Source organism: Fusarium mangiferae (genome assembly GCF_900044065.1).
Source record: "Fusarium mangiferae strain MRC7560 genome assembly, contig: FMAN_scaffold012, whole genome shotgun sequence".
In the NCBI taxonomy this organism is placed as follows: domain Eukaryota; kingdom Fungi; phylum Ascomycota; class Sordariomycetes; order Hypocreales; family Nectriaceae; genus Fusarium; species Fusarium mangiferae.
Genome location: NW_024573932.1, coordinates 1287945 through 1311596, shown reverse-complemented (window position 1 = coordinate 1311596; position 23652 = coordinate 1287945). Strand labels below are relative to the sequence as shown.

Sequence of the window (23652 nt, the reverse complement as noted above, 5' to 3'; positions counted from 1 at the left end):
ATTTGGGAACTTGTCGTGGCTTACTTCCTGTCGCGGTTTTTGTCAAAGATCTTTTGACAATCCGCATTATTGCAAAGGAACTTTCCATTCTCGATACACTCGTTCTTTTTCAAACGAGTAACAGGATACTCTATGAACTTTTGATCATCCATAGTCTCCAAGCTTAGACTTTCACTCGCGGACGTGTCGTCGGGAGAATGGTGGGGATCAGATACAGTACTGCAAAATGAGTGTGTTTTTGTAGCTCCGGCTTCAACAAATGGAGGACAGGATGTATCAGAGACAGAATCACTTGTCTGGTTGTACGTGGGATCTCCGCTCTACAGAGTGAAGTCAAGATCCAGTGAACCAGAAAGCAACATATCCCCTAGACATACTTCGTCCTGGATTTCAGGAAAGCTGAGCAGCGAATTCGAAGAACCTGCGATAAGAAAAGAAGAGGTATCAGGGTAGCTGAAATGCAAATCGCCTTCTGTGGTCGGTGGTGAGAGATCAATACTCGAAGTGCCATGGGCGGCCTGGGGCATAGAGTCCATGGCCATGCCCAGACCAAACATGTCTGGATAATCCATGGAAGAAACAGGAGGAGCATTTTCAAGTGGCGAGCGTTCCAGATGGGGCCATTGATTCAGGTCATAAGGTAGCATCATGGACGGGTCCGGGAACTGTGCCTGCGAGACTGAAATTTCGAAGATACAACGTCAGTCAAGTTACTACTGTATCATAACTTGGGTTTTGTACTTACGATCGAGGAGATAGTCCGAGTCCACGAAACTTACTTCCGTGGACTCGTCCTCAATCTGAGTAAAGTTTTGGATGTTGTTCATCAACTAAGCTGCTGCGACGGTAAAGAGGAAGGATGTTGTTGGATAATCTTTGATCGGAATTCAATGATAGTCGATGGCTTTTGTATCTGGTCTTTCATCATTTCTGCAGATAAGCATGTCTTACCCAGGATCCAATCAGGGCTCTGAAACAATTCATATTTACACTTTCAAACAGGCCCCAAAACCGGCGACTGACGAACATTGGCTTTGTGGGTCGCCCTTGCATTTCAGCTTGATCAAGATGGCCGCATTGTGAAATGTAATTAATGGTTTTGTGGTTGCTTGATTGGCTGTATTGGTTTGATGGGGAAAACCACACGCTAGGGGAGGCCTACCGCTTTGTTGGCTACGTCTTATTGGGTAAGAAAGGGGGTCGGTTGCACCCAATTCGGGATCACGGGCATTTGTCCAATTCTGTCATCCATATGGCCGCTGCTCTGTCCAGGATTTTAAAGGAACTTTTATGCTCAAGGTAGACTTCCTCAGCTTCTATGAGAGCATGGTCCTATATAGGAATAAATCAAAACATCCCGATGGCCCCTGTTCTATAGGCATTGGACCCGTGTGATCATCGACATCGATATAGTCAATACTGGCTACTGGTTCTCGTATCCAAATTCACAAGGGACAACGGTAAAAAAGGATCAAATCTCACTTTTCCAACTGGTGTTAGGTAGTATGTAATCTACTTGTAACGCAGCTACCAACTCACCCCGCTCACGAATTTGGTATGGTTATTGATCAGCGATAATAATTTCAAGACGCGGTGCTGTATCGTCACCCAGATCTCGATACTGCCCTCGGCGACTTTCCTGTCCAGCTTGATTATCATTCTGTATCTGCACTGAATACAATGACGGACTTGTGGCAAAATATCAAATAATCGGATGACGGGAGCCAGACTGATCAAGACGAACAACATTGCACCGTTGTCTGTTCTTCGAAATACGAGAAGAGACTCTTTCCGAGGATAATCATCTCAGCCTCAAAAAGCCCTGACAGTACATCATGATATATTATGCCTTTCTCTCATGCTCGTATAAATGTGGTATGGGTACTTTCCAGCCGTCAGGTTATATTAGTCTTCTGCAGCCTTCTATAGCGCCTGTACATCATATTTCCTGCTAGTCTCTTATGAAATTCATTAAATATTAATCGAATATTTCTTAAAACTCCCCAGCCTTGATTCTTGTATAGAATTACCGCCTTGGGCCATTGTTTACGGTGCTTCGTGGATCCCAGGGGGGCTTCTTGCATAGCCAGTAGGATATGTGCCGGGGTCTCCTGCTAGCTCAGCTTTAGTCTGAGGAGGTTCATGCTGTTGTTGTTGAGGAAGATCAGCAGGAAGTTCAGAAACTGGCCTATCTTTCTTCTGCCTCGCAAGCCTTCTCCAAGCCAGCCATCCAATGCCTCCAAAGATCAAAAGTCCACCGATAGCGGCACCAGCAGCCACAACTCCGATCGCTGCTGAAGATAGTCCAGCGCTTGACTTTGTTTCTGACGACGAATCGGTTTCATCGCTCGAGGTTGAATCGGTTGGTGCAGTATTGCTATCACTAGATAAAGTTGTCGATGTTTGCAGCGTAGATGCCTGCGTCGAGATTGGCAAGGTCTTGGACGTAGATGCTGGTGCAGTGACAGTTTTGTCTCTCTTCGGCGCGCTAACATTGACATATTGGGATTTCGCCAGTTGAGCTTCATCATCAGGCTCATATAAGCTGAAATAGTAAACAGAGTCCTCATCGCTGCTTAATGCATCTGCAATATCGTACTGAGCCTTCCAATAATTTTCTGTTACTGTATTGTGGAGTCAGTAAACCAACAGTGGAATAAGACTTTCATAGCGTACTTTCTATCTGAGAACCGGCTTGGAAGTCGTCCAGAACTTGCCAAATCCAGAGTTGGGTGTTTTTCAAATTCGTCTCGTAGAGAATCGGAATCTTATCTCCTGTGCTGTAGTGTTGGTTGAGTAACATGTCTCCATCGGCGTCTTGTTCTGAGTCCCACTCAGGAGGACGGGCGAATTTGGAGTAGCAAGACCCCAGGGTGGCGAGTAGAGTAAGCACAAGACCAATCATTGTCAAGAGAGACATTGCATAAAATCCGGGTAGTTCTCTGCGCTGATTGCAAAATGAATAGTTCTAGAAGCTATCTTGTTGCTGTTCAAGGGGCCTCCGCCTGGAAGTCGAATTCAATTATACTTACCAGAGGGGGTATTCTTCCCTTACACCTGACAAAAGAAGAGCAGCTTTGCGCGTACCCGCAGCACACGGCCTCCATATATGGCTTTCGCGACCCGAAAGTCCGAGCCAACACTGGCATGGATGTTGAGATTAATCAGTATCGTCATCTCCATCGTCATGCAGTAGTAGCCCAGAAAAGGGTTAGTTGCGGCCCAGCTACCTACTTATTTATTGGGGTAAATTTAAATTTAACTGGACCAGTGTAAGGGGGAGGAAGACTTAACCAAGCAACTTAGCACAAAGCTATCAAGCCGTTTCACACTAGACAAAGCGTTCCCGGCTATTTCTTTATAGATCTTAAGTCGGAGAATCTTGTATGGCTTACCCAAGGACCTGTTCCAAACCTGCCCCCTATTTTCTGCCCGGTGATATGTTTCCTGATTTGTCTAGCTGCATGCAAAAGTGGGACAACCACAACCAACAACACAACAACCAACAGCACTGAGCATGGTCATGGGACAAGGCAGTGAAACTTTGAGGTTCTGTACTTTTCTTAATCTGGAAGCTCTTGAAGAAGAGCTGATAGGCGAAGCAGATAAACAAGGACTGATAGGCAAGGCAAATACGCCGAAAGTAACATCCAGAAAGGTATCGTTGCTCAAGACACATATGGACATCGACAGCCCGATCTTTGGATACAATTTTCCAATCTTATTTTAGCTAAAGTAGAATGTGGGTTTCTTATAGGCGAACTATAAAAAAGACATTAAAGGGCGAAAACTATCGGCTAACTTTATTTGTAGAATATGTTAAATATTATATACATCCACTCGATAGTTCATAATTACATTTATACTTATCTAGATACATTCTCTCATCTCTTATATTACAAACAGACATGTCTCTAGTTCACCTATGAGACTTTAAACTCTATCCTTCTTGCCAGTCTTAATATCTGCAATCAGTTCTTTAGCACCGCCCTGGTCAAAGTCAGTTTTTAAATTACTAGCTATAGAACGTTATGCGATTTTATTTATATCTTAGATAGCCAGTATTAACTAATATATTATATCAGACTTATTCTTTAGATATCTTCTATAAATATTTATATGCATATAATTATCTAATCCTAATTTATTATTAAGCTCTACGTTATCCTGCTAGTAAATTGGTATATTTCTAAATTGCTATCTTAAGGTAATTCAAAACCTGTATAGAAGTATAACCATCAGGCCCGAGTTCCGTTCTGAGATTCCGCAAAGCTCAGCATATGTATCTTCAACCTATCGACTAAACCGGCAAGCTTATTGCTAAACTCGGAAGCAGAACCATCCAGTATATTGGCATTGATGTGTTTGTCAACGAAATCGGCGAAGTGTAAACGAGCCTTTCGTTCCACTTCCCGGTTCTGCCTTTGGGCTCGAAATTTGCTCATGGAAGGCAGTGTAGAGAAATAATCCAAGTCTTTCGTTTCGGTCCAATTGTATGTCGTGGGCTCGCTTACTTGACAGGCCTTATCTGCAATATACTTGTTGAATGGAACCAGAACCTCTCGAAATCCATACTGACACCCTGCTGTGTCAATTACCCACGACTCTGTCGTGGCTGATAGCCTAACCTTAATCACCGTATGCGGGCAGTTACTTAAGTCGGGGCCAGGAATCAGCTTCGGTGGAAGTAGTGGTTTTCCGATTAGAACATCCAATACCTCGATATTCGAGTGTACACCTGGCAAATGTAAGAAAGACCTCATAACATGCTGCCGTCATCCTAAGTGACTCACCTGTGAGAAGCTTTCTGGTAAGACGGCTTAATATCGCGGTGGCCATCGTGCACTGGTTGACAGTGAGAGCTGCCTCCCTGTGCTGGGTATTGGAGGTCAAATGATTTGGAAAAGGCCTCCACTTGACACGAGATGTGACAGCTCTTTGGTTTTGGTAGAGATAAAGTATTCCATCTTTAGCTTCAATTTTTGTGAGATCGATGTCATATAACATCTCTCGATAAGTCAACAAAGCTGCTCGAAGGATGTTGGCTGCTCTCAGTAATATTTTTCGTTGCTTCATAGCACGGCAACGGCTTTTGTGATCGTTCCAGTGCTTTATTTGACAGTCTCGGCCGCAGTAAACAACTGTCATGGAATCTCCGGGATCGTAGTCTGGCGCACCTGTGCATCCAGCGCACCGCATGGTTGCCTGCTTCCCGCAGCTGGCGCATACTGTCGGATAGCCAACCTCCATACTGATGCTTAAAATCGTGTTCAGAATAGGCTGATTGATTGTGCTGAGAATTATGTAGGTTCAGAGGTGTCCGAATACTCAGAAAATGAGGGTTGCAAATCGCTAGTCTTCGTGTTTCCTCTATGTGCGGGGTTTGGGATGGTCGGCCTCCTGCATCTGCTGAGGCCTCCCACGGGAATTTTATTGCACCAATACATCCACTCATTCCTCAGCTTCTGAAGGCTTCACATGGCTAGGGCTTTGCAGGTCACATTAACCGTTGGTGGTAGAGCCCGATCGGTCCTCAACAGTTCATAAAAACCCGTTATCCCGCCATTCCATCTTCTATCTTCTCTCGGCCGGATTAAGCTCTCAGCCACAGGTCTCAACGGCATATAACACTTCTGCCATTCCATCTTCAACCAGATCATCACAGCCTGCCGATATTTGAAAATAAACATCTATAATGGTATGGGGCCCTCGTCAACTTTCTCAGTGGTCTAACTCTACTAATTCGGCTAACAGGCGACTCTATCGAACACCTTTGACATTCCCCTCGCTCTTGCGCCGTCGCTTCCCCCAGCTTGTTTCGTCTGCAACAATCCCAGCCGACGCCTAGTCACCCGATCATCGAATCGAAACGGCAATGCAGGTCGGCCATACCATAAATGTACAAACTGTCGAAGGTTCCTGGGTTTTGCAGACGTAAGAGGCAATAGCCCTGATAACCCACCATGTTACTGCAGAGAGTCCAGCAAAGCTCAGGTAACCGGCCAGAACAGTGGGAGTCCTGGTAGATTGCATTATGTATGCAGGCAGGGTACTTGCGACTACTATGCTGAGGGAGTAGGTCAAAATAATAAACAAATTAGCTTCTCTAGGGACATTGTGGATCGGCTTGCGAGACTCGGTCTTATTTAGTTTAGATATAATTATGGCAATTTAGGAATTAATACGCCACTTTTAGCATTTATCCTCTAACGCTAAGTATTATAGCCTACTACTAGAGTTCTTAATAAAGGCAGTTTATTTATATAAGACTTATAGAAAATAAGTAGTATAAATAGGCTAGTTTAAAGCTAAGGTACAATATATATATTTATAAATATTATTAATAGGAGATAAACTTTTAGTAATTGTATAGTTAACTTATACCTTAAAGTTTACTGGAGAATATTACTATAAAGCAGCGCTAGCATTACTATATTATCTAGTTTAAGATGTTAGGTAGGTACTAGGAGATACTGATTTAAGGTTATATAGTCGGACGCGAAGCTGCGCGTGTCACGTGTGGCGAGGCCATCGCGATCCTTTTCTCCCCCTCCTCACTGCTGAGAATTTCTTTTCAAACCATCACACAAGAGTCTCACGTTTTGCGCCTACAAGCAACCGCCGTCCGTCAACACAATATGGCGCCAGTCAGCCTGTTGGACTGCCCAAACGAGGTCGTCGACGGCATCATCGAGCTCCTCCCAGGAAATGCCATAAAAGCCTCACGACTGACCTCCAAGCGACTTAACCGCATCGCATCGCGTTACCTATTCCCGGTCTTGTATATTTCTTGTCACCAGCTGGATCTCGATGTCTTTCGCATGGTCTCCAAGAACCCTCTTCTCATCGGCGGTGTACGTGAGCTGGTTATCGATGATACCACTGTTCCGCCGTCGGTCCGCGACTGGCCAACGTACCAGAAGGTGGTCACCTTCCCAGAGGATGCAGATGACCGACGCGACCATTTGGAACTTGACGAAGGCGAGACCCTTGACCCTGATTTTATGAACCGGGAGCCTTCCAAGGTCAAACCCTGTGAAGAGGCCTGGGAGCTCTTCAGCAGCACCGCCCAAGGTCATCATGAGAACCGCCTGGCCCACGCAGATTTCGACGCGCTCAAGAGAGCACTTCCACGACTCAAGAATCTCCAGAGCCTCGTTCTGACTAACCGCATGGCAGACGACCGGTTCTCAGAAGGCGCTCAAAGCAGCGTCTCATCGAGCCCCGTGGTCAAGGTGTGGAGGCGCTTCGAAAGAGAGGGATATTTGCCTTTGGTCCCGAGGTGCGACTGGCATCCGACCACCCAAGGCCTCCAGGACAGGACACCAGTCAACACTATGGACTGGCTCGATGACCGGCTGGTGATGGATATCACGAAAGGTGGCGTGTCAGACATGACTGCAGTTCAGTCTACGTATGACCTCTACCTTGAGCAGCAAGACGATGTAAGTCCACCTTTGATCCCTCTCTGCCACTATCACTGATTTATAGCAGAGCGAGGATGAGTTGGATGACTAGGAAGCATTCAAACAAGGCCGCGCCGACTTTCTGTTTGACTGTGACAGCTCGGAACTTCTCGTCTTGGCACGTGAGGCGCGGGCGATTTTCCTCGCCCTCCTCGTTCTCGAAGACCCCAAGCTTCAGTCTCAACTGACTGAGTTCCGAGTCGACGCGACTTACGACATACAATCTCGAGATCATCAACCCGGCTTAGCCATCACGCTCTTCGACCGACAGTCCCCATTCGCTGCACGGCTTGGAGGCGGATTTTCTGCGGCAACAAACATCACCAAGCTCGACCTTACGCTCAGTAACTTGCCGTACGGTACCATTGGCGACTCGATTGTGGAGGAAGGCAGAGTCCGCCGTATCTTTGAGTCTATGATCCAGCTAGAGGAATTGTATCTGGAGCCACATGGAATGTCAATCTTTTCCATTCTTCCTACTGAGGTGACATTTTCTCGCCTGCGATTTATTCAATTCAGCTGCGGGCATTTGCACCCCCAGATGTTCCTCGACTTCGTCCGGCGCCACGGTGGCACATTAAAGACACTCATCATCGAACACTGCAGCCTCAGGCCCTATGATCAAGACCTGCCGTGGTGGAAAGTCACCGACAAGTTGACTGAGTTCCACGACCAGGGCATTCTCCAGTTGGAAGAAGGGTCCTTTGACAACGTGTTCAATGGTAGATCTATTACCAACTGCGGAAGGAATGAGACGTTGCAGGATCTCGGGCAGATCTGGAAGTATGACGACGACGAGAACGGGAAGTGGGTTCGCTGGTTGAATGCTCAGGAAGAGGCTGTCAATGAGATGCTGCTCAGTGGCGCTTTTGGCCCTGATCCGTGAGGGAACAGTCTGTAGATGTAGATAGATGACTTGCATCTCGGGCCTCGACGGCTATAGTCCTTCTGTCTGTGTGGCAACAACCTCAGGTTGCAATCCTGAAGCTTAGATGAGATTCTACAATGTTGTCATAAATCAGACTTATTTGTTGAGGTTGTGCAAAGTTTAGATCACAGCCATATGCCTTACCTAAGTTTATGTCACAGCTTCATGTCACGTTACCTACCTTATCTTGCACACTGGAACCGTAGAGGGAGGCGGCCCATACCTGTCGCGAGGTTACACAAGAGTCCCGATGGCGGTTGCCAGTGCTGGGGGTCACTTGTCCAAGGCACCCAGGCAGCAACATCTACCTTCCACATCCGCCTCTTCATTCTCCTGCCCATCTTCTATCTCACACCAATTGAGTCCGCTGCATCGCAGCATCGCAGCATCTCGCAAACATGGGCTCCTGTCCCCTCCTCCGATTATCCGACGAGTTGCAAGTTGCCGTGGTTGAGCTTCTTCCTGGCAACGCACTCAAAGCAACCCGTGCAACTTGTCGCAAGCTCAACAGGGTCGCGTCGCCCTACCTCTATCCTGTGATCTACCTCTCATGTCACCAGCTTGATCTCGACGTCTTCCGACTTGTTGCAAGCAACCCCGTTCTCATTGGCGGCGTCAAGGAACTCGTTATCGATGACACCACCTTATCGCCTCGTCTTGCCGACTGGGAGGTTTACAAAACTCTGGCCTCATACACGCACATGTGGCCCCAGCGAAAGAAGGCATATGACTGGACGAAAAAGTTCCAGGAAGACGGTCGCGTCTGGTCTAAGGAACCAGATAAAGAATTCCACAATCTTTTCAAGGCTGTCCTCGTCGGCCACCATGAGAATCGCCGGAGCAACGCCGATGTCACTGCCCTCAAACAAGCCCTCCCTCTCTTCAAGTCACTGCGAAGTCTCGTGATCAGCAACCGTACGGCCGATGACGACGACTTCTTCTCAGGCGCGCAGAGCGAAGATTCGAGCAGTCCAGTTGTCAAGATGTGGAGGCGTCTTGGAGTTTCGAAGAAGGAGCGACCTCCTTTCCCGCCGAGGTGTGACTGGATAGCCCCGTGGCACGCGCCTGGTTTCAGAGCCGAAGTGATGCAATTGGACTTTTTGAACGACGAATTGGAAAAATACATCAAGGAGTATGGGCTGCCACCTACCGCCGACGAGCAAGAGAGGCGTGACGCAGATACTCAATCCGCCGTAAGTCAAAGGCTCATTTAGCCATCTCGCTTGTGCCAACCCAACCCTGACGACCCTTTAGGCCGAAAACGTCACAGACAGCAACTGGTTTGCCGACGGGTCCTTTTGCCGCATTATCGGGCGAGAGGCTCGTGCGATAATCATCGCCCTGGAAGTCCTCGAGCACCCAAGCATCCGCCTCACCGAATTCAGAGTGGATGCCTCTTCGGAGGTGGGAGACACCTCATCATATCAGCCAGGCCTCCCGATCCTTCTGTTCGACAGTGACGAGTCGCCGTTCCCACCGAAACTTATCTCCTCTTTCTCCAGCAGCTGCATGACCAAGTTCCACCTTATTCTGAGCAACTATTTCGACGCAGGTACTGGTGAATTCATCGGCGAGGAGTCAATAGATGAGGGAAGTGTCGCTCGGCTTCTTGCCTCTATGCCCCAGTTGGAAGATCTTCTTCTAGAGCCTCATGGTATGGCCATCTTTTCTGCGATTCCGGACGACGTCACCTTCAGCCGACTTCGCCGCGTCGAGTTCAGCTGCGGTGAGATCGACCCCCAGAAACTCGTCGGCTTCATTGAGCGCCACGCCTCAACTCTCAAGTTTATTACTGTCCAGTACTGCTCTATTGATCCGGATATATTCGATGACACTTGGGAGCATGTCATGCGAGACATCCGCCTTATGCAAAAGGCAAACACTCTGGACATTTATGACGGCCAGGTGGCAGGTGTTTTTGACGGCGAGCCATGTCAAGGCTGCGGAAGGAACGGTACCATCGACATTGAAAGTACAGGCTGGCTGCTTCGCAATTGGGAGTTTATGTTTTTTTCGTCTTGGAGGCAGTACCATGAGTACCCGTGGGACTTGCACAGTGATGATGAGAACGGCGAGGGCGAGAATGATGCCTCCGGGCTTTGATGTACATGCCATAAATATCTCCTAACTTGTACTAAACTTATACTAAATTTAGACTAAACTTATCCTAAACTCAAAAACGGTCTTCTAACTTTATCACCTCTTTACTTATCTTTCCAAGTTGTCTCTGCCGATTTAAGCTCTCAGCCACTAGGAGACGCAGAAGACTTGGGACCTCGGTAATAGAACAGGAACTCTCCAGAACATGTGCGATCGGCTCGTCGCGTGAAATGACATACTGGAACACCGGAACTCAGTTCGGGCATGGCAATAGATTCGTGGTTGAGTACTATGTCCTACGGACAAGACTTGGAAAACTTTGGGATATTTTCTGCAGGCCCTAGGACGACTTCTCCGATACCTGGTCTTAGGGTCCTCAAAGTCTTTCTCTAAACAGTATTTCCTTCATGAACAGAGTCATGGAGTGGTCGAGCGGTCAAGGTTCGGAGAGTGTTCATCGAGTTGTGTTACTATGAAGCGCACAACAACCTTGTAACATTTAAGATTTTGCGGGCATCAAGACCTTATGGTAGGCAGAAATGTTGATAATACTGTCTAAATCATTGGTTATTTCCGGCTGTATTCATTTGTCGCCTGTTACATAAGCCAGCGAACTCAAAGACGGTTTGATAAATAGTGAACAGTCAATGTAGGTCGATTGTTCTTTGTTTTTATTTCGAATGTTAATAGCAGTACGTTCACTATTCTACAGGCAACGAGTATTGTGTTCGGGGACTTACTACTAGTCTTTGTTGCCAAGAACATCGAAATATGTGACTGCCAAAGTCTGGTATATAATGAACCAGAATACCTCTCAACCCTCAACTCTCTTCTCACTTCATCCCATCAAACAGTTTTATCTTGCATCTTGCAACACAACAACAACCAACTTTCACAACTCAACAATCAACACACACAACACAACACTCTACAGAGAAGTATCATCCACAACCATCAGAATGCCTTCTCTCTTGTCAACCCTCAGCATCCTAGCTCTCGCAGCTACCCACGTCTCCTCCCACGTCATCATGGTCGAACCCCACCCCTTTAACCTCGACACAGAACCCCTCTACCAAACCTGGCCTCTCAGCGAAGACCTCCCCTTCCCCTGCCAAGGCCGCACCCAGCACGCCGAGCAAGTCACAAAGGTAACAGCCGGCACGACCCAGCTCGTCAAGTTCTGGGGCAGCGCCGTCCACGGCGGCGGATCATGCCAGTTCAGCGTCGCCTACGGAAAGGAACCCCCTAAGGATCCTAAGGAGTGGCACACCATCTACAGCATCATCGGTGGTTGTCCCGCTGAGGCGGAGGGTAACATCGCTTCTACCGGTACGGATCCGCATGGGAGGGAGAACGGTAAGGAGTGTGGGAATGATACAGGTAAGGAGTGTACTAAGCAGTTCAACATTCCTATCCCGAAGGATATGCAGAATGGGCCTGCGACGTTTGCTTGGACTTGGTTCAACAAGATCGGTAATCGCGAGATGTACATGGTCTGCTCTCCTATTGAAGTCGTAGGCGGAAAGGATGATAGCAGCTTCGTTGATACGCTGCCTGCTATTTTCCGCGCCAACATTCCCGGGGAGTGTACCACTGGTGCTAGTGGAAGTGTCATCAACTTCCCTGAGCCTGGTGATTTCGGTAAGACTTACGAGCAGGGTACCCCTGGGAGTGAGGGGACTTGTGCCAAGGGTGTTGAGCCCAACTTTAAGGATGATGCTGCTGCTCCTGAACCGGAGAATCCTGCTGAGTCTGCTCCCGCTCAACCTAGTGCTCCTGCTCCCTCGCCTGAACAGCCTTCTGCTCCTGTAGAGGGTGCTCCAGCTGCCTCTTCGGCTCCTGTTCAGCCTAGTGCCCCTGTACCTGCACCTGAACAGCCCTCAGCTCCCCCTCAACCTTCAGCTCCCGCTTCTCCCTCTAGCATGGTCACCATGCCCAGCACTCCCGCTCAGCCCACCGATGCTCCCTCCCCAATCGACTCAGCCAAGCCCGAAGCCGGAGCTCCCGCTTGGTCTGGTGAGTTCCAGGCCTGTCCCTCTGATGTCAAGTCCGGCATGATGCACTGTTTCTCCGAGACTACCTGGGGTATCTGCAACGGAGGCTGGGCTTTTGTCTCCAAGGTTGCTGAGGGTACTAAGTGCATTGACGGCGCTATCGCTGCTGAGTAAATAAACCCTGGTAGTTGCGATTGATTTCTTGTTTTTGTTTTGGATTTTGTGATTAGGGTCTTGGGATTATTTGTGTGTCATAGAGAAGATGAAATAAAATTGATTTTTCGGGGTACTCAAGCTCTCGCCATAGTTTGTGACAATATGTAGTAGACAGTTCTTTTCCTCAGGACGCGATGTCCTCAAATTAGACAGGTGCTTGACGACGCTCAACTTCCTCAATGCTTTGTCGTCAGCTCGTTTGTCTTGCTGTAAAGAAGTCAAATTGGTACAGGGACCAGTTCTGTAAAGTCAAAGGTAACCTTGAAGACCACTATCGTCTGTACTACAGCAAATAATGCAGACCATGTCATGGGAAAGATCGGAAGCTCCCTACGAGTCGAGTCGTCGATTTCACCGGTCTCTACCAGCAGCACCTACGCGATCTGATGGTGTGGGTTGAGAACAACGTCACGCCTACAAATTACACTGTCGTTGAGGGACAGGTTGAGGTCCCCTTGTCCGCGTCGGCACGTCAGGGCATCCAGCCTGTTCTTGAGCTCTTTGTGGACGCTCCGAAGCGCACCCAGGTCTTGTCACCGGATTTGACATACCGCCAGATGTAATCGTGCCCTCTGTGGCCATTGGCAATGGGGACTGGAGGATCACTCGCGCCAGCAAAACCATGCGTGAAAGCTCAGTATGTACTGGTATAAGCAGTTTGATTCACTGATAAGCGCTAGCTACCGAGGAATACCACTGACTCTGCCCAGAAACAGTCGGTGGTGCGCTGGCAAAGGTGAGGGCCTCCTAGAATAATGCGCAGGGCACTTGATTAAACTTGACGATGAGAGGACAAATTTCTGGGTCATGGTTCAATTCATGGCACTACTACATACGGGTAAATGTACGCAATTCCATCTACCATGGCAAGATTCTCCATCATAGCTATCTAGCAACACTTGCCTGTTGTTGATCAACACAATCTTCACGCGAGAGCATTCCAACATCAGGTTCGCTCCGCCTTGTTGCCAGTAGCAGGCATGACATCCCACATCGAATCCCCCTCACCAACAATTATCGAGTACGCTACCTGAGCATAATGCTCAGCGACAGGCACCAGGTGCGGGTTGATCTCTTCGTAGCACTCAATCAGCTGGAAGAAGAGCCACGGGATGTGATGTTCCATCATTCCCCACTGCTTGACTTCAAAACGAGCCTGTGCACTACCGTCATCTGGCGGAGTTGCGAGAATGACAAAGCCCATGGTCTCAAGAGCTTTGATGAGCATTTCAGCAGCCCCGACAAAATCTTCATCCTGACGGCAGCGAATTCCGACGTAGGCATAAAGTTGGGCGATGCACCAACGGATTTGCTTGGCGGGTTTTCCAGAGTAGGTCTTCTCAATAACACGAAGAAGCTTAGTGGCCTTGTTAAGGTCGAATTCCTGATCGGAAGGCAGCTGCTTGTAGAATTCTTTGCTGAGCTCTTTACGCTGAACACGAACAGCCTCGGTGGTCTTGAGTCGGTCCTTGCACAGTTGACAATCACATTTGAATCCCCATTTGGTCAAGCCCTTCTGAGCATCCTGGTATGACTCCGAGTCAGTAGATGGGCGGTAAGGGAACGTCAACTCGGTGTCGGCCGGTATGTCTCGCGCCGCGCGGATGATGATCATATCGCCGATGAATGAGCGGCGGCAGTTGCCAACACAAGAGTGGTTGATGCGAGCGGCGAGAAGCCAAACACCGACGGAGGTGAAAAGAGGCCTCTCACGGGTGGAGGCGCAGACTTCGGGGGCTGGGTTGCCGCTCCAGACGTTGTTGCCACAGAAGTCGCGACTGGATCGTGGGGCACCGAAGGAATTGAGAGAAAGGATCTTCTCGACAAGGAAGCTGCGACATCAGATCAACGACTGTTCCATCGGGAACCAGGGGCAAGTCAACTTACGTATCAACAACAGGACGTCCATCCGCCTCGGTAGCTGTTACCGGTTTGTACTTCCCATGGTGTAGCTCGGTAAAGGCAGAGAGAGCTTCCGGATCATGGTACAACTTCTGAACAACCTTGGGCCAGAGATTCGCCGATGCACCAGACGTCAGGCGCTTGGTGTTGAAGTTGACCATGTGGGTGCATTTGTCCATCACTCGGGTCTCGTCGATGAATGAGTACTCAAAGGCCTTCTCAACGAGGAGTAAGTCGCCCGCCTTGACAGCCTTGGTGGTGAACAGACCACGACCGCGACCAGGCGACTCCCGAATCTCAACAGGCTTCGAGTAGGTGGCACAACCAATCAAGGGAGCTCCCTTGGCTGCCTTGGCTGTCTCATACATCTTGTTGAAGTTGTATTTACCCGTGTGCTGCTCTGTCAGTCGTGTCTTGACAGAAAGAAGAGTTGTCTCGGCCGCCTTGCTGTCAGGAAACTTGTCCAGGAGGTCGATGAGCATGGTTTCGCAATCTTCGAACCGGTTCAGTCTGTAGAGGGCGGTGGCATGACGGAACAAAGCCTTCTCGGTAGGCAACTCAGGGTCATAAGCCTGGGTGGCATCTAGCAGTGCTTGGGCGGGTCGACCAAGCTTGAGATTGGTGAGGGCACGGTTGAGGTGGGCCAGCTGCTTGTCTTGGGGAGTCTCGGCGACATCGAGGGCTTCAGAGTACCTGTAGTTCACAATATTAGCCATGAATGAGTTGAAGGAGGATGGGCGACTGACGAGTGATGAGCTTCTGCCAAATTCTTGTTGCGAAAGGCCTTGTTGCCGTGATCGCGGTGGCCATGACTGGTTTTGTCGTCTCGGCATGGGTCAACTTTCCATGCCTCGGGGATTCGTCCATCGCCATGGCGCAGGGGAATGATGTCGCCCGGGTGGTCGACTCTCAGCGAGTAATACAGCTGGGGGGCCTGACAGAAACTCGGGGAGATGGTGTCATTAACCCGCTGAAAGAAAGGGTTCTTGACGATGCACACATGATGGTCCAACATTGTCCAGTTGCAGGAAATTTCCTTCTCCAAGGGCTGGTGATACAGCTTGAGCAAGACAGCTGTACCCGCCTGATCCTCAACGATGAACATGATAGCCTCATGACGGTCGATAGACGACAACCTGTGGAGGAGAACCTTTGATCCCCAATGGTGAGTTTCGAGACGCATCTCGGAGATGCTGATCGGCTTGAGGTCCTTCTCAGGGATGGTACAAGGTGGATAAGGGGCTTCAACAGTGGTGATGGGGAGAGCCTCCATATGGTCTTCAACATGCTTGGAGTTGGGGAAAGGGTAGTCGCCTCCACAGACCATTCGGATAAATCCGCCAGAGGGGGATAAGCCAGGCGTGATCATGGCCTTGCTGAAAGCTCGGATCATAAAGGTTTTGTCGACGGTATTCTTGTCCAAATGGTCGGTCACAAGCTGGCCCTTGTTCTTTTGGGCCTCGGCCAGGGCTGTTTCGGTAGTCTTGACCCATTTGACCAATGTAGGGTCGAATGAACCGTCGAGAAGATCCATCGTGGCTGCGGCGTGATTCCGTGGACAGTGTTGGTGAGGCGAGGTAAAGAGCAATCGTAGAGGTGAAAGGATAAGAAAGAAATCGCTGGTGACGAAAAGAGATGAGGACGGAGAAGAGAGGTTGCGAGAGCAAGAGGCGGGGATGGTGAAGATAACCTATGGAAGGTTAGGAAAGTGGCGGGCTGGAGTTGGACAGAAGGAGCGCTGAGGTAGGTGAATGTCGGGTGGCAAGGCAACAACCTATCTCTGATTCACCTTCCAGGGCAGGTGCATTGTAAGGCCGCAACTTCTGACAAACAAACAGCAACTGCCCGCACCGACAAACAGTGCCCGCAACTGCGAGCTGAATGTTTGGTTTTGGGCCTTGCACAAACAGGATTAGTGGAGTCAATCTGGCTGCTGTGTTACTATTTACCTCCATACATGATACAATAGACATGTGCTTGCCCGACTAGTCCCATTTTTGCTGCTGTCTCGCTTATGATGCTTACCTTAATTCCTCACGTTGCATCCACATCCAATCCTGCCCGCTGCATCTCCCTACGGCTATCCGCACACTGCCCAAAAACCATCCAATCCGACCGCATGTGCACCTAGATACTCAGTTATTGTACAAAGGATCAAGCAAGGTGATGGCGGAGATTGTTCTGGATTGCAGAGAACGTTTGTTATTTTTACGTATTCTGGAGGTATTCAACTACAAACACTGTGATCTGAGCAAACGCAATTGGAAGTAAACTATCATGGTGCACACAGGAACCAAATTAGGATGTTTGTACTTGATTTCTTGTTTTTGCTTTAATCTCCGGGAATGCGTTTTTGGAGTTTGTTTACGGTCCTGGGTTTAGTCATTATTTGTTTAGAAAAGATGAAATATAAAATGATTATGGGGGTATACAAGGTCTCACTACTGTGACAATATTTATAGGTCTTTTACGTTTTCATAAGCGTCAATACATCTAGCAACCTTTTCGGCACTCGTCCTCATCGGCCCTACGCCGTTCTCCGTATTACCCTTAACCACTCGCTTCTTTGTCCACTGGATTTGTCACTTGTCACTCATTTGATTGCTTATCAGCTAACAAATATAATATTGTTTGTTCTTCAGTAATTCATATCTGCTCTCGATTGCTGACTCAAACACCAAGTAACTCAAGAGTCCCATGGTCAATGATACAAGCAGAGTATCTCTCCGCCATAGCAAACACCACTTCATCCGGTTGCATAGTCTGAGGCGTCATCGCCCAAAGGAATCCCTGCAGACTGTATCGCCGATAATCATCCCACAGATCCTCCCTTGTCAACTTCGGTCCTCCCTCTTTATGCAAAGCCTCCAAATATGTATCAACAAGACTTGCTTCATGCTTCCGCCTGTCTTCAACCGTCAAAGCGCCCGTGAGGAAATAAGCCAAGTCGAGAACCGACGGTCCATACTGCAGGCCCTGCCAATCGATGAACCCAGGAGTGCCGTCATTCGCAATCAGGGTATTACCGACATGGTCGTCACCGTGAATCAGTGAGTAATACTTTTGATCCGAATCGGCATGTTTCCACAGAGTTTGGAAAGCCTCTCGTATACGATCAGGATCTAACAGTTCCTTCGCAACAGGCGGCCGAACCTTTTCGTCGAACCGTGCTCCCCATGGTGCAGGCGCCAACAGCGCAAGGATAATATTTCGAACAGGGTTCTCCAGCTTTGATCCGTCTTTGCCAAAGAGCCAGGGATACTCCTCCTCCTTGGTATTCCACGTCTTTGCGTGCAGACTGGCGAGTTGCTTCAATGCTTCGCCAACTCGCTCAGGTGCCCAGGGCTCTAGTGGTGTGCCGAACGTAGCTTCGCTTGATACATCTGACATGATGAATACGCCTTGACCGTTGACGGTATCTGTACCGGCGAACCAGATCTTTGGGAGAAGCATCGTCGTCTGCGGAGCGACATGATAGTAAAATTCAGCCTCGCGGCGGTAAGTCGGTAACATCTGAGGAACCGTCTCGCGAATCACCGGATTAAACCCTCCCTTAAGCACAACCCGACTAGGAATCTCAGTCTTGACACCATCGTCAAAGACGAGTTCCACGAAGACTTTGGACGAGGTGCCGTGTATAACAGAACTAATCTTAAAGTCTTTCACAGCAACGCCAAGAGCTTCCGATAGCCACTCAGAAGTAACCTCGTCCGGGGTTGACGGCAGCGGCCTTTCGCTGTTGAAATTACACCTCGGGGCTTGAGATCCCGTGACAAGGGATTTGAATATCATGATCGATTGTTTAGAGTGAGGAGACGAGGAGAAAGAGTGGTGTTGCTTTTTGGTTGCACCAGCCAGTAACGTAGGTTATATGCCCTTGTCGGGCCCTCATTACAACCCGCTTTGAGCAAGCATATCTGCAGGGGAATAGCTCGCTTGTAAATGTTGGCATCAACTCCTTGCTAAGTAGATTTCCCGTCCAGTGAGAGACCCGGTCTGTTGTAACTCGTATGTAAGAGAATTGTTGGTTCACCCTTGTAAGATGCGGCCGGGAGTTACATCCGCCAGCTCCTCAATGGAGTATGTTTCATCGTCCGAGATATTAAGTTTACGCTAAATCCTTCATCGTCAGCTCAGGAAATCAAGTCATGCGATTTTCTGCATTTCTCTTTCGTTGACTGGCTTTTGGTAAGGTCAGGTCATTAACACCGATTGAGCTATTTGCTTCACAAGACTTGACCTAGATGACTACCTACACATAGCTTCTAAGGAATTCCCCAAATATCTCTAGCGACAGCCATGTATCTGGCAATTGATCTGAATCTCCTCCCCAGTAGGGTTGGCCCGCGGGAATAGATTGGGCTGGCCTAGATGGTATTAGGCTCAACGGTGGCCAGATCCCGATATTGATCGCCAGTGAACAAACTCCATGCAGGGTACAGCTCGCTAGGGCTGATGCATGATACCAGTAATGTGACAACTTATTCAGGAGTCACTCATCACCAACATGTCCATTCTAATGCCGATATATCCTTAAGAAATTGTCGTTGATTGGTGTTGGCTTGGTACTAACGACCTTGCATCCAAGGACTTGACTCGCGTGAGGACCTTGAACCCTTGCATGGGCTTGGCTTTACGAAAACTCCTCACAATGCAACATCTAGTCCAGCTGAGGTGAATGCCTTTACCAGCTTTAATGTGACTTCCCTCCCATCTCTCCCAATGTACTCTGCCCTGAGTTCGAGTCTTCAGCACCATGGCTACTCTCGATCCTGGGGTCAACATCTACAACACGTCTGTTGTACCGCCTCCAATCGGCCAGGAGTCCAATTTTGACAGACCGCTCTCTGACGTGCAACTCGCGACAATCACGGTCTTTGCAGTCACGTACTTCCTCGCCACGGTCTCCCTCGCTCTTCGATATGCCACAAGCGTACTGGTCGTTAAGGAATGGGAACTTGATGTCGTTCTCATCACGCTCGCATGGGGAGCCGCGTTGGGATACTTCATCTCTGTTTGCTTCATGATGAAGTACGGATGGGGCTCGCATGCTTGGGATGTCTCTCTTGCGGATATGGTTCAGTATAATAAGGTGCATATACTGATCTTTGAGATATAGTCGTTGGTCACTGACATTGATAGTACCTCTCCCCGACGACGTTAACGTACATGTGGAGTCCGACCCTAACGAAGCTCTCGATCCTGTCCGTTCTTTACCGCATCAGCCCGGCACGAGGCTATCAGATCTCGGTCTATGTCATTGCAATTGCGTTATTAGTTTATACCATCACCTTCACCGTATTGCTTTCAGGGCCTTGCAATCCGAAGGACGTTGGGTCGGGGTTCTGCTTGAACAATCTCGCCATCTCCCAAGTGGTCTTGAACATCGCGACGGATTTATCCATCATCATTCTACCGCTTCCCACGTTACATAATCTTCAAATACCATTTCGACAAAAGGTTGTTGTGGGCTGTATTCTGTCCATTGGATCTGCGTACGTATCTACAGGTTGATTAAGAGATAACAAAATACTAACCGCCACTGCAGTGTTCTAATCGCGTCCATCGTCCGAGCTCCTTACGTCCACATCATGGCCACCAATCCCGACTTCACCCGGAAACAAGCCGAGGCTGGTGTATGGTCCTTGGTCGAGCTCAACATGGGCATTGTATGCAACAACCTGATGCGCCTGAAGCCGTTCCTCAGAACATACCTTCCCAGAGTTTTGAATTTTCTCGGTCTCACAGCCAAGTCGAAGAATCAAGGAGAGAATCCATCCAAGTGTAGCGGGAATTGGAGGGGCAGACCCTCGCACAGCTATCAACTGAATAGTCTAGAGCATGAGGATCCTCATCATAAGAGGTTTAGAAAGGAGCCGTCAGTGGAGGAGGCTGCTTTTGGGGACTTGGATAAAGAAGCTTCACGTCATAATGGGAGCACTGATATATACTTAGATCATAACGACTACCCTCCGTTACGGGAACTCCAGAAGCTATTTACAAGAATCCACAAAGGTATTCAGATAGAACCATTGATCAACCATGCTTTCGGGTAACACGAAGATTCCTCAACACTCAGAATTATTCACGTCCTTGACACTATATCTTCGTTAATACGGCAAACACCACATTCAGCCTGAGCTTCCATGACCAATATACACGCTCTGCCTAACGAAACTCCCAAGGCTACCACGAGATAACAGCACAGGAGGCCATTCTCTCTCGCGACCATGATAAACAACAAACACTGCAACAAATGCCGCCGGTGACTCGAGGACAGATATCTGTAGAAGAGCCTTTTTGGCTTAACAGATCAAGCTCTATGGTACCATCTAGTTCCCCTCTTCCAGTAAGTCCCAGCCGAGATGCAAGAAGAGCAAGGCTTCGACCAGTTGTGAACGCCCTGGCCTACAACCTCGGCGGTAATGACGTTACAGGTGAACCAGCAGCCGGTCTTCATCGAGAATGCGCGGGTCAGGGTTGTGTGGCCACATAGAAAGTGGTTTGTGTTCATGATCCAGACGCACATTGTGAGTTTTGGGTGGAGTCTGGTCGAAAGGGCAAAAGCTGGCTGATGGGGTATGGGGGGGATTGCTGGCAGCTGCGCAGGGTGTAATACAAGGCAATAGACAGATGGAGATATTGTCTATATCGCCGAGAAATTCAGTATCATCGCTGTCACTCGGAAAAGCTTGAATGATGAGAAGCGACGGTCAAGATGGATGGACGCGAGGAACTGGGCCTTGTTATCTATGCCGCAGGCTGCGCGTCGCATGTGAAGCCAAACCTGATGACTTTCCCAGCACAGTGTCACACCTGATTGAGTCTGGCCAATCTGTTGACTACACTGCAGAGTCAAGAAACAAGGGGTTTGAAAAGGATGTCTGAAGTGCAACGCAGTACAACCATCACACCAGGAGTCGCGAATCTGACTGCTCACGGTTACTGTTTCGGAATCAATTCTCCGGAACAAAAGCGAAGGGCTGATTGTTCACCGTATTCCATATTAGGAAGGTTTTATCATATCATGCTTACTGCTGACGGTCTCCAGAGCCTCACGAGGTACAATCGCTCTTATTGGCTGTTGTTTCGTAAAAACAAATAAACCATGTATATACGTAAGCAAGGCGGAATCCTACAGGTCGGATGGCTGTCCACGTAAGACGTGATCGGGTCAGCATCGCTGCTGTGCCGCTTGACAGCCTGAAAATGCAGATTGATAACTGAGAGGTTGGAGAAACGTTGATTCAGCTGCTTCTTTGGTCACGAGCTGAGAATCCTACAGATCCAGGGATTAAACTCATTGGCTGATCGGAACACCATGTCAGCGTCGCTTCTCAAAAATGAGGCCTCACTCAAGTAACCGAGACAGCTGATACGGTGTTTCCTGATTGATATTGACAGTAGCTCCAATGGCACCCAGGGCTGCCTGCTGTGCACTGGCATATTGATGCAGCCTCATTCCATCGCTTTCGTAAACATAGCTTTCATGTTGGTATGGCATGATTTGGTGATGAGGCGTCAGTATCATAGCCCGAAGGATCTTGTGTTGAAAATGTGACGTTGAGCTTCATGGTCGTGTGGTCCGGAAAGGAAGTTAACCGAAGGTCTCTATGATTCGGTGAAATCATACTGATTGCGACGACTCTCGGCCATTTTATCAAGTGCCTGAGCATCGCTTGGAAAGCAAAATATGTGGAATTTTATATACAACCCAGGACTCAACAGAGAGAGACATGAACAGCAGCGTAACTGTTAGCCAGTAGCATAAAAATAGCCAGAGACTCGGTGAGCCAGGATCGATTTCCGAAGGAAGATATCAGATTCTCCGATTAATTACTATTCTATTCAATTCTATAAATCTCTAACCATCTAATACATCTAGGCATTGGATATCAACGCTAATAACTAAGTGCCCCCTCAGACGTAAAGCATAATGCGACCTGTTTTCGTCCATCTCAGATTGCATTCGTTTATTTGTTGGAGGACTTGGGCTTCCAGAAGACCCAAGCGAAAGTGATGCACAACTTGAGGAATGCAGCGATCCAAAGAGCTCCAGCAAATCCAACCCAAGACTTGGACAGGAAACCACCAGAAACAGCACCAGCGAAGAGAAGCACAGCTCCAGTGGCTCTTCGGTTTCGATCGGCATTGTCATTGATAGGCGCAGTGAAGAGCTTTGCATCGCTCATCATGTCGCAGTACAGACTTGTCAGGACAATAGTCGGCATAGCGTTGTACTTGAGGACACGGCTGGCGACGATTTGGCCTGCGCTCTGGAAAGCGAGGATGATGATGGCGGCGTAGTCGGTTGCTGGGAATGAATCCTGGACTCTCTCGATAATCCAGCCATCCTCGTGCACTGTTTCCCGACCATGCGGATGATTATAGACTGCACCAGTTGTAGCGAGGATAGCGACAAGACCAGTAAGAAGAGCCTGGATAAGGAATGACGTGATAAGGACCCAGCGCTTCTGAGGTCCGAAAAATCGGTGGAAGCTGGAGAAGAAGAGAGCTCCAAAAGCGAAGCAGACAATAGCGAGAAAACAGCGAGACCACGCTTTTCCAGGTAGGTTTTCGGGCTGATGACTGACGCCTAGACCAACAAAGATTGTGTTTCCTGCAGGATGTGAGATTGAGATTGAGATATCAATTGAGACATGAACTGACCTGTTTGCATACTGACGAAACAGCCGTACATATTGAACGCGGCGCTGTCAACGAGACCGGCCACGAAGAAACAAATGAGCAGCAGAATATCACCCCATCGCGTATCAATCTCCGTCGTGAATCTGCTGGCCACAGGGCTCTTCGTCTCTCCCTTCACCCCAGCTTCGGGGCTATCGCTACCGCTACCAGAGTCGGGCATATTGGCCGAGATTCGGAAGTGTTGCCGAAACGTATTCCCTCTCAAAAAAGTCCTTTTCAACGTCGATAACGGAGTTCTTTTTAATCCAACGGCCGCGGGCGTGATGGCGTCTTTGGCAGATTGAAAATGTTTTCTTAGTCGACGCCTCGAAAAGTTATTTTGAAGGGAGAGAAGAAA

General features: G+C 48.6%; 11 protein-coding genes across 11 annotated transcripts; 5 read left to right on the top strand and 6 right to left on the bottom strand.

The window, feature by feature from the left end:
• Window positions 1-320: 320 nt before the first annotated feature.
• Window positions 321-827, bottom strand: FMAN_08186 (uncharacterized protein; the record flags this gene model as incomplete). Its single annotated transcript, XM_041821632.1, has 2 exons — window positions 321-679; window positions 746-827. The coding sequence occupies 2 exons, from the start codon at window positions 825-827 to the stop codon at window positions 321-323; spliced, it is 441 nt and encodes a 146-aa protein (XP_041687393.1).
• Window positions 828-2046: 1219 nt separating this feature from the next.
• Window positions 2047-2920, bottom strand: FMAN_08185 (uncharacterized protein; the record flags this gene model as incomplete). The annotated part of the gene is made up of 2 exons (XM_041821631.1): window positions 2047-2624; window positions 2677-2920. 2 exons carry the CDS (start codon window positions 2918-2920, stop codon window positions 2047-2049), a joined length of 822 nt encoding a protein of 273 aa, XP_041687392.1.
• Window positions 2921-4238: 1318 nt separating this feature from the next.
• FMAN_08184 (uncharacterized protein) lies at window positions 4239-5250 on the bottom strand (the record flags this gene model as incomplete). Its single annotated transcript, XM_041821630.1, has 2 exons — window positions 4239-4738; window positions 4794-5250. The coding sequence occupies 2 exons, from the start codon at window positions 5248-5250 to the stop codon at window positions 4239-4241; spliced, it is 957 nt and encodes a 318-aa protein (XP_041687391.1).
• A 445-nt stretch (window positions 5251-5695) lies between these two features.
• Window positions 5696-6150, top strand: FMAN_08183 (uncharacterized protein; the record flags this gene model as incomplete). Its single annotated transcript, XM_041821629.1, has 2 exons — window positions 5696-5698; window positions 5755-6150. 2 exons carry the CDS (start codon window positions 5696-5698, stop codon window positions 6148-6150), a joined length of 399 nt encoding a protein of 132 aa, XP_041687390.1.
• A 488-nt stretch (window positions 6151-6638) lies between these two features.
• Window positions 6639-8352, top strand: FMAN_08182 (uncharacterized protein; the record flags this gene model as incomplete). Its single annotated transcript, XM_041821628.1, has 2 exons — window positions 6639-7445; window positions 7519-8352. 2 exons carry the CDS (start codon window positions 6639-6641, stop codon window positions 8350-8352), a joined length of 1641 nt encoding a protein of 546 aa, XP_041687389.1.
• A 440-nt stretch (window positions 8353-8792) lies between these two features.
• Window positions 8793-10497, top strand: FMAN_16198 (uncharacterized protein; the record flags this gene model as incomplete). The annotated part of the gene is made up of 2 exons (XM_041821627.1): window positions 8793-9587; window positions 9649-10497. 2 exons carry the CDS (start codon window positions 8793-8795, stop codon window positions 10495-10497), a joined length of 1644 nt encoding a protein of 547 aa, XP_041687388.1.
• A 956-nt stretch (window positions 10498-11453) lies between these two features.
• FMAN_08181 (uncharacterized protein) lies at window positions 11454-12662 on the top strand (the record flags this gene model as incomplete). The annotated part of the gene is made up of 1 exon (XM_041821626.1): window positions 11454-12662. One exon carries the CDS (start codon window positions 11454-11456, stop codon window positions 12660-12662), a length of 1209 nt encoding a protein of 402 aa, XP_041687387.1.
• Window positions 12663-13650: 988 nt separating this feature from the next.
• FMAN_08180 (uncharacterized protein) lies at window positions 13651-16140 on the bottom strand (the record flags this gene model as incomplete). The annotated part of the gene is made up of 3 exons (XM_041821625.1): window positions 13651-14536; window positions 14592-15299; window positions 15353-16140. The coding sequence occupies 3 exons, from the start codon at window positions 16138-16140 to the stop codon at window positions 13651-13653; spliced, it is 2382 nt and encodes a 793-aa protein (XP_041687386.1).
• A 1136-nt stretch (window positions 16141-17276) lies between these two features.
• FMAN_08179 (uncharacterized protein) lies at window positions 17277-18398 on the bottom strand (the record flags this gene model as incomplete). Its single annotated transcript, XM_041821624.1, has 1 exon — window positions 17277-18398. The coding sequence occupies one exon, from the start codon at window positions 18396-18398 to the stop codon at window positions 17277-17279; it is 1122 nt and encodes a 373-aa protein (XP_041687385.1).
• A 964-nt stretch (window positions 18399-19362) lies between these two features.
• FMAN_08178 (uncharacterized protein) lies at window positions 19363-20662 on the top strand (the record flags this gene model as incomplete). The annotated part of the gene is made up of 3 exons (XM_041821622.1): window positions 19363-19698; window positions 19749-20101; window positions 20155-20662. The coding sequence occupies 3 exons, from the start codon at window positions 19363-19365 to the stop codon at window positions 20660-20662; spliced, it is 1197 nt and encodes a 398-aa protein (XP_041687384.1).
• A 1917-nt stretch (window positions 20663-22579) lies between these two features.
• Window positions 22580-23475, bottom strand: FMAN_08177 (uncharacterized protein; the record flags this gene model as incomplete). The annotated part of the gene is made up of 2 exons (XM_041821621.1): window positions 22580-23226; window positions 23277-23475. 2 exons carry the CDS (start codon window positions 23473-23475, stop codon window positions 22580-22582), a joined length of 846 nt encoding a protein of 281 aa, XP_041687383.1.
• Between the last annotated feature and the right edge of the window lie 177 nt (window positions 23476-23652).